Consider the following 8908-nt stretch of genomic DNA (forward strand, 5'->3'; position numbering starts at 1 on the left):
TGCGAGCATCCTGTCAAGTAAACTGAGCCATAGTACCGGTCTTTAAGTGCTAGTTAGTGCGTAGCATTATCATTGCATCGCTGTCTCCCAGGTGATGTACTCCGTGGATTAAATCTTTGGTTGTCCGATGAATTGTCCTTCGTCCTGGATAGACTAGATATAAACATGCACTGCCAAGAGACACGATGCCAAGGTAAAAATTATGAGCCATTATCCCTTCAGCGCTCGTTGGATGGAAAGTTGTCTATCGACCGGGTGCAAGTTTTTAAGCGGGTATGCTGATGTCAACGTGGGGGTTCACGGCGGCTGGTGTTGCTATATTTTGAAGCGAGCGTCGGAGGAATGGGATGGAGACGATCGATGCAGCGGGTGGAGCGCGACGCGTCAAGCAGAGAAGCTGCTCGTCGCTTTGTCGAGATGTTGGCGCTGAGCTTGGCCCAGGGAACGATCCTTGCTGGCTCCGCTAATACCCCCCATCAGGCCCGTGTGGAATGCTTATCGCTCTCCATCATTGGCGCCATCTGGTTCTGATCCAGCGATAACCGCCCAAGCTGCTTCTCCAAGGGTAGCATTTGTGCATTTCTTGAACCTCGGGCTCCATGGATAGGCGCTGAACATCACTGCTTCCCCTTCTCCACCACCTGCAAGGCGGGATCGTTTTATGGAAATGATCCTCGCTCCAGGTTTGTGGCCCACAGACTGATGCAGGATGCAAGCGGCAACTGTCTGCTCGTGTGGGATCCTCTTGCAGTGATGTACAGCATATTTTCCGTGCACGATGCTTGACCATGCTTCTCCCCTGTTGCCGGTCGCACAGCGGCCAACCGGGGAGTTCGTCGAAGCTGCTGGCCGGAGAGGTGGAGAAGAGACCGGCGACCTGTCATGTTGTGCTTCCTGGACCCCGTTGCGCTTCTCAATAGGTCGTGGGGCAAGGGACAAAGATATCGAGACATGGAACCCTCCATCGACTGCGGTTGAGATGTCCTGTCGTAGGTTGGGAGAGTGATGCGATGGGTGGGTAAGCGGTGCGCAACCTCTCTCTGACTTTCCTTGCGGCTCCCCTCCCTCTTTCCTCCTCTCACTTCTCTGTCTCTCCCATCCTCCCTTTCTAAATCCCCTTTGTTTTTCTGCTTATCTGGGGACTCAATCGCTAGTCTCAAAGTTTTATTATTTGCTCCGCCTCGAGAAGGTCGAGCTGCCTTTCATTTGTCAACATCTATCAGCCCAGCAGTTGTGCTGCTCGGCAACCCATTCGCTTCACTGTCTTTGGGAGTGCTCCGCTATCATCATCAACAATGGTATACATGAACAATTACGGCGGCCACGATGACTACGGTCGTTACGGTGCAGGGCCTCACGTTCCTCCTAAGACTGAACTCGACAACCTTGATCATGCGCCTGTCTACCCGTACAGTATTCCTCCGGCCCAGGGTGGTACATCCGAATATGCGACTCCAAGGTCGAGGTTTGATCCTCGTGGATGGAGCTTGCGCAAGAAGGCCATTGTGGGCATCATCGTCATCGTTATCATAGTGGTGGTTATCGTCGGAGCCGTCGAGGGTTGGAAGACGAATAGATATCCGAATTACAGCCGGTTGAACTACTCGTTGAGAGATACGTATGAGGGAACGTCATTCTTCGACAACTTCCAGTACTTCTCTGACTACGATCCTGCAGAGGGATTCGTTCAGTATGTTTGAACCTGTCCTAGCACTTGTCCTTGATTCGTCTTTCTAACGTTGCACAGTTATGTCGACCAGCCTGGATCAGTGTATCTGAACTTGACATATGCGTCAGACACGTCGGCTGTGCTCAAAGTCGACACTTCACCTGTCGATGCCTCTACTGGCCGGAGATCCGTTAGGATTCAATCGAAGAAGACCTACAGTGACGGGCTCTTCATCTTCGATGTCCTCCACTCGCCATATGGCTGTGGCACTTGGCCAGCTCTGTGGCTGGCGGATCCGTGGGACTGGCCAACGAACGGCGAAATCGATATCATGGAAGCCAACAATGCAGCTACAGCTGGAAACCAGATGACCTTGCACACCACAGAGGGATGTGAGATGAACGTGAAGCGCAAGGAGCAGGGCACTGTGCTTCAGAAGGACTGTTTCAATGGCACGAACAGCAATGCTGGTTGTGGTGTCCAGGGTCAGCCTAGCACATATGGACCTGAATTCAACGCCAATGGCGGAGGGGTAAGCATGCAATAGCAGCCCCCCAGAATACTCCTAGATGCTAATCAATTGCTGCAGGTATATGCGACAGAGCTGAGAAAGGAAGGAATCCGTGTCTGGTTCTTCCCACGCTCGTCCATCCCAAGCGATATCTCTAACCCTAATGCCAGCCCGGATCCATCGACCTGGGGAACCGCCTTGGCCGACTTTCCGAGCACCAACTGTGATATCCAGTCTCATTTCCGCAACCAGAGTATCATTGCCAATATCGATTTGTGCGGTCAGCTCGCCGGCCAGCCGCAGTTCTACACCGAACGATTCCAGTGTCCCGGTAGCTGTACCCAGTTTGTTGCAAGCAACCCGGCAGCCTTCACGAATGCGTACTGGGAGTTTAAGAGTTTCAAGGTCTACCAGGCCTCGTGATGGCCGCCAATCCCATAATTTGATGTATACCAAGGGTGGTCGGACAGAATACGACATTACTAATTCCATAACGACGGCGTTTCATGGCTTATTTTTTGCATCCCGGATTAGGATGATGGCATGGCATGTATGTAGCTAGGATTACAAAATGAATTGGAATTGATTCCGACCCATGAGCCTTTGTAGATGGGATGGATCAAAGCTGTTGTTGGCAAGCAAGGACATCTTCGTAGGTTCCACTATATGGTGCATCATCTTTGATAATGTTAAATGCTCAGTTCTGAAAACACTATACCTCATTCGAAGGTAAATATTCACATTCTTTGCGCAAATCCCCATTCACTCCCAGGAGGAGCTTCCTGCTAGCCGTCGTTTGTTTTCGACCCTGATAGTGAATTCTAGTCCTGGCAGTACAAGAAGTAGAAGAAGTGCTAGTTAATTGCGTTCTATCTATTCTCCTTTTACCATCTCGATCTTTTGCATTACCATCCACTATTCTTTCTACGTTTCAGATATTCTTGCATACGTATGTATAAATACAGATACCCCTCCTATCGTCATATCTACAGAGGTATTCTTAAAACACATGTATACCGATTCAACCAGATATCTATACGGAGAATGGGAAACCCCACCGGCAACCATCTACGTACATCATTTTTTTATTTACTCCCGAATTGGACTATAGATCTCCGAATTCTACAAACTACTTAATCTATCTAGATCAATCCCGGCGCAAAGCTCAGTCGTATACAAAACGGTCGACCTGAACCCAATCTAAGCGACCCTCGAAAATGGGAGCTACGATTTAGCGACAACTCATGCCTAGCTAGATAGCTCCGCCAGTGATATACTAACTATATCGCGATGGCGAGATTCACTACCAAAATCTGCCCCTCTTACGATGATGATGTATTATCAACCCATTGAATGTCATTTGCACAATGAATGTTGCTGGTGAAGACTATGATTCTGTCTTTTCTATCGAAGGTATAAATATATTTGTTGATCTCTTCTTGATCTTCATTTCCTTATTCCTTCTTGCTGCAGTACAGTGCCCTTGGCCATAGAACATATATACTACTACAAATGCCAAGGTTCCCAAGTTCTTTCCAAAAGATCCACCTGGAATGAATGATGGGTAAGAATTTCAACGACCAACAGGTACCTTCTTGATACCTAATCTGCTGTCCAACAGGGAGGAAACCCCACATGGTCTTTGTGAAAAGAAGATTCTTTGGTGCTTGACTCTTTTTATAGTTTTGGGAATATCTATATATCAAATCTTTTCAAGAATGAATAGTTTGGTGATTAGATGGAAAAGGAGGAGCAGTAGCAACCATGCCGCGGCGTATTGCGGAGCGTCGGTACAACGCGGCCGTTGCCGCCACGATCGTCGCCGAAACGTCTGACGATTGATGTGGATAGTCGGGGCATCCATGTAAGTTTTCTACACAATGTTGATCTTCTCTTCTCTGTGTACTGATAAATAATTCTGGTCCTTATAGATTAACACCGCAACCGCCGTCCCCTCCCGCCGCTCCCACCGCTCTCGCGCCTCGGCCGGCCATGCCTCACCCCTTTCCCCCACCCCGCAATCAAACACTATAAGTAGACACTGACCACATCATACTGCTTGGGGCCAGCCTGATCCTTTAGCTATTGCCAACTGGCACACCAATCATGTCCCTTCCACCATGCATCCCTATGGAGATGCTTCATCTCTCCCTGCACTGGTGCTGCCTGTGCCAATTACCGCAAACCCTTCAGCTGTTAAGAATGTTATTGCCATGCAGTCCAACACGCAAGCCCTGTTCTGAAACACTATCAATATATACCTCCATGGGCATATTGATAATTGACATATTTACTGCATACATCAGTACAGTTAAGAATGGTAGCGGTCCAAGCAAACATATTGGTATTCATGGCTTGTAATAGCTATCATGAACTTAGGATCATTCTCCAAGTTGTTCCTCTTCCTGCTTCTTTACTGCCTTTGTTTTCCTGCAAGTTCCTCTTGTACATACCTGCGCCTTTATTTTCTTTAGCACACTTCACATCGAAAAAGATTAGAAATATCGAACATGCCGGTCAGACGAATCAACAGATATGGAATGATGTGCTACGGGAACATTCGACCTGAGGTGATCAAGACCTATGGGAGATCTTCTTCATGGAACGGAAAAGTTTCCAGCGGGAGTATCATGATAAAGATTCCATGGCTATATTAGTTGTTGCTCTGTTCAAGGTGAGGAGGATGCCTAGGAGAACAAGAATAATAGCATGACACTCATCTAGATTGCAGGTTCTGTCCCTCTCACTTCTTCAAAATTGCGTGCTTGTCGATAAATGGCATGATTCAACTAGCAGGATGATTGGAAGGATATATATATATATATATCAGCAAGCCTGTCTCAAGAAAAGCCTTGGCCAATTTCAGGGCTGCCCAAGACATCCCTGCGCAGCACGACGGTGAGAACACAAGGGAATAATGGAGAATCTTCATGGATAAGATACCTAGTGTATGTTTTAAAATATGGCTTCGTAATCCATTTCATAATTATATAGGCTGGCAAATTCTAACCACAAAATTGTGTTATCAGCCTTGGATTATGAGGGTGCACTGTCGTCCATGGGTTTCATACTATCATGGTCTGTGATGCTCTGCTCTATCTGCTTAACTTAAATTTAAACATAGTCCGTGAGATGATTTGTTCTAACATGGGAATAAAAAAAAGCAAAGGAAATTGATAAGAATAGAAGCAGGCTATTACCTTCTTTCCTCTCTAAATAAAAACCAACACTGGGTGATCTCTCGAGTCCGAGATAATGAAGAAACAGAAAAGAACAAACTATCCTCGTTGTAGTAGATCAAACTATCATAATATACCAAATCCTGTTGCCCCCGGCGATCATGTAGTAGTAAACTTCAACACAGTAAAGGCCTTAAATGACAATGACGCTGCACGCAGCGGACCTCCGAACTCTGACTCAATCTCCATCTACTGATTAGGGATTCATGTCAACAAACTCTGTCGCCGGCCCGTCTCATTATTCTACAAGGGAACAAGGTGGACGTTAGCGTCCCATTCCATTCACTGCTTCTCAGTACGTCATGGATGCAGCTCTAACCGTTACAACAGTGAAGACAAGAGTATGTGCAGATATCCCGCTCTAGCCCGCAATATCCGAGCATGATCACTGTCAGTCCCCGCACAATTACCCATTGCTTCATGAAGTTCTACGGTGAATGATGCTGGCATTCCCTCAAAACCTATGTCTCGCTTAGCTTATTACTTTCCCGGGAAGATTTTTAATGGTTCTCAGCACCCAGTCCTTTGTCCACTTCTTCCTCTTCTCTTCGTCACAGAACAAGGTACAGTTTTCCTCTAGTCATCCTTACATTTCTCTCCCTTAGTCTTTATATACCTTCACTCATGATCTATTCCTCCATCCAGCCTCTACTATACTTCTCTCTTTATCCTTCTATATACTTTTCCCTGGGCCCTCCACAGTCTGCAAACAAGCCTTGGGATTCCACAGAGACGCTGTGTTTTCTACCCGCCGTCTCTTATTCCGACTGTATATATGCGATTATCTTTTACTTCCGAACCTACGGCGGAGCAAGAATCCAACACTCTGAAGGACCCAGGCGAGAGTGCTATCATGGAGAGCGCTGAGCGCAGAACCTATCGACAGTCTTCGAGAATCAGGGCCCCTAGTGCGGCCCTGAGTGAACAAAGAAAATATCAGTGGAATTGTCATGGATAGCTTTAACTTGCTTTTGGATGCTGCAGGAGGGAAAAGAGAAAAGCGAACTCGATATTCTCCCACTCTATATAAGGTATCACAATCTTTGCTCTTTGATGAAATGGAGTACGAAGTGGACTAACCATAATCTTATAGGCTTGATCAAAGTCTGCTACGACAGCAGGGCAGGGATTGGGAATAGTTTCCAAGTGCTTCGGAAGAAGTACGACATACCGTTCTGGGGAATCCGCTGCTAGGGCTTTCATATATGAAACCCAGGTATATCCACTTCTTCATCAACCACGAATGGTGGTTTGTGGTGTGCTCGGACACCACCGCGACGAGGTATAACCAGCTAACAGCCAAGCCAACGTATATACTTCGGTACACCCCTTGCTCACCGAATCACGCTGGTTCCTTTTCCTCTAAAGGATGAGGCCCATAGAGGGCCCAAAGAAGTTATAAAAGGAAAAGAACGATCAGTCCAAACGGAGAAGGGACCTTGGATGGAACCGAATTTCCTGCAACATTTCTTTTTTCTACTTTATATAAATCGACACCCGCATCCACCAAGCAAGCCTGCTTGATTCAACACCTGCGAAGCTCCGCTATGATGTACAGTCCATCTCACTTTGTCCTGCGATTCAACATATTTTGTATACATACACCGAAGTCCGCTTCTCCATGTGGCGTTTCTGTTTTTCTTCTTTCAGGCTTCATATGGCTAGTGCGAGGAGAGCAGGGCAGCTAATTGTGCGTGCCCTTTATATATTTCCATCTTTCAAAAATTTACTGCCTGCAAACGTCTCTTATATACAAAGTCCTTCTGATGGACAGTCGACGAAGAAAAGGACTACCATTTTCACTGAGACCACGAGCCAGGTATACATGACAGCTTGTGGAAGCATCCACTACAACTATTCGAGTCTGAAACCCATCATCCCTATATCCATACAGCTTCACCTTGAAGCTGTGTCGGGCGTCTTTACAAAAAAGGAAATCTCTCCACAAACAGGCGGAGAGTATGTACAGCGTGGAGTTTCGAGGAGTGTGCAGAAACAATTCCGAAAGCAGGAAGCATTATTTTATACGTGTTTACCTTTCTTCCCAACCGGTTTAAAAATGCCTCCACAAATTTGGGCTCGCTCGACAGTCAATGACTTTCTGATGTATCTTTGTGATGACATTCACAGCCTCTGGGAAAAGGGGTTTTTCGCTCTCCGACCTGTCTCCATCACTGACGACAAGAAAGAGCTGAAAATTGAGTTTTACTGGCAGCCCCAGCTTTCGCACGGAATCATACACTAGCAGCAGTCTAGCCGCGTTTTCGACTCCTTGAGCTCCCAGGACCAAAGACAGACTTATATAGCACCTACCTACTTCTATCTCCTATCCCACTACCTTCAACCTCCTTAACGCCTTTATGATCATTTCGAGGACGCATATCGCGCTATAAAGAAAGACATGACAGTCATAACAAGAACAACAGTACCACCGCTCGTCCGGTGGCTCCTTTATAGGTATCTCTCCGTCAAACCGATTTCGTGATACCCTTTGGGATCGGTTATTGTTCCACAATATATGTCTTTATCCATAAATTGACGCCAATTTTTACTACCTCTGAGCAACTATAAAACCGACCATGGATCGGTCGCTTCATGGCCACAGTTTACTGGCTACAAGAAAGCATCCATCCCTTACCCAGCGTTCCAACGACGAAGCTCTGATGACTTAGATGGAGAAGAAAACATATTCCTATCGATCATGCCATTTATATATAAACCTGTCCATCCAGGAATGTTTCGAGAATTGTTGCTGGGGACCGTTGGGGCAACTACATGGCAGGCAGGCACCAGCAGCGAAGATCCGTCTCCGTCTCGATAATACACAACAACCCCAATCGCTCGGTCCCGAACAAGAGAATAATGAATAAAATAGCAAATACACGAGCAATATATATATATATGCAATCGGGTTCAAGAACTAAGAACCAGAACAAACAAAGAATTCTGGTATGAGCGTGGCGGGGATATGCCACTTGAGAATATCCACGACGACAAGGATGACCATTGATCAGATCTCCTTCCACATGTTTTGCATTGCATTGCGGCAAAGCTTTTTCTTTTCCCTAGAGACTCCAAAATCAATCTTCCAGATCGTAGACGACGCAATGCAACGCAACGAAACATATGGAAGGGTTGGTTGGTTAAGCCGAAGCCACGGAGATGAGATGGCATATATTAACATTGATATTAAGCCAGGAGTCAGGTCATCGAGGTAAGTAAGTGACGTCACGTCAGTGACCAATGACCAGCAAATGACAAGGATGTTTTATTTGGGTCTGCTTGTTGTGTGATGGATAGGTTTTCGACGACGGACGTCGAAAAGCTCTTGAGTTGAGCGGTGAGGCTTGCTTGCTTGGAGCTGGAGGGATGGAAGAAGAACCTTAAAATGCTGGGTTATGGTTTGTTTCTTTTCTTTTCTTTTCTTTTCTTTTCTTTTCTTTTCTTTTCTTTTCTTTTCTTTTCTTTTCTTTTCTTTTCTTTTCTTTT

General features: G+C 46.3%; 1 protein-coding gene across 1 annotated transcript; it reads left to right on the forward strand.

The window, feature by feature from the left end:
* Positions 1–1295: 1295 nt before the first annotated feature.
* On the forward strand, positions 1296–2603 carry VTN00DRAFT_6541 (uncharacterized protein; the record flags this gene model as incomplete). Its single annotated transcript, XM_069433189.1, has 3 exons — positions 1296–1690; positions 1748–2201; positions 2259–2603. 3 exons carry the CDS (start codon positions 1296–1298, stop codon positions 2601–2603), a joined length of 1194 nt encoding a protein of 397 aa, XP_069288973.1.
* Between the last annotated feature and the right edge of the window lie 6305 nt (positions 2604–8908).

Source organism: Thermoascus crustaceus, assembly GCF_041956765.1.
Source record: "Thermoascus crustaceus strain CBS 181.67 unplaced genomic scaffold VTN00scaffold_3, whole genome shotgun sequence".
NCBI lineage: Eukaryota > Fungi > Ascomycota > Eurotiomycetes > Eurotiales > Thermoascaceae > Thermoascus > Thermoascus crustaceus.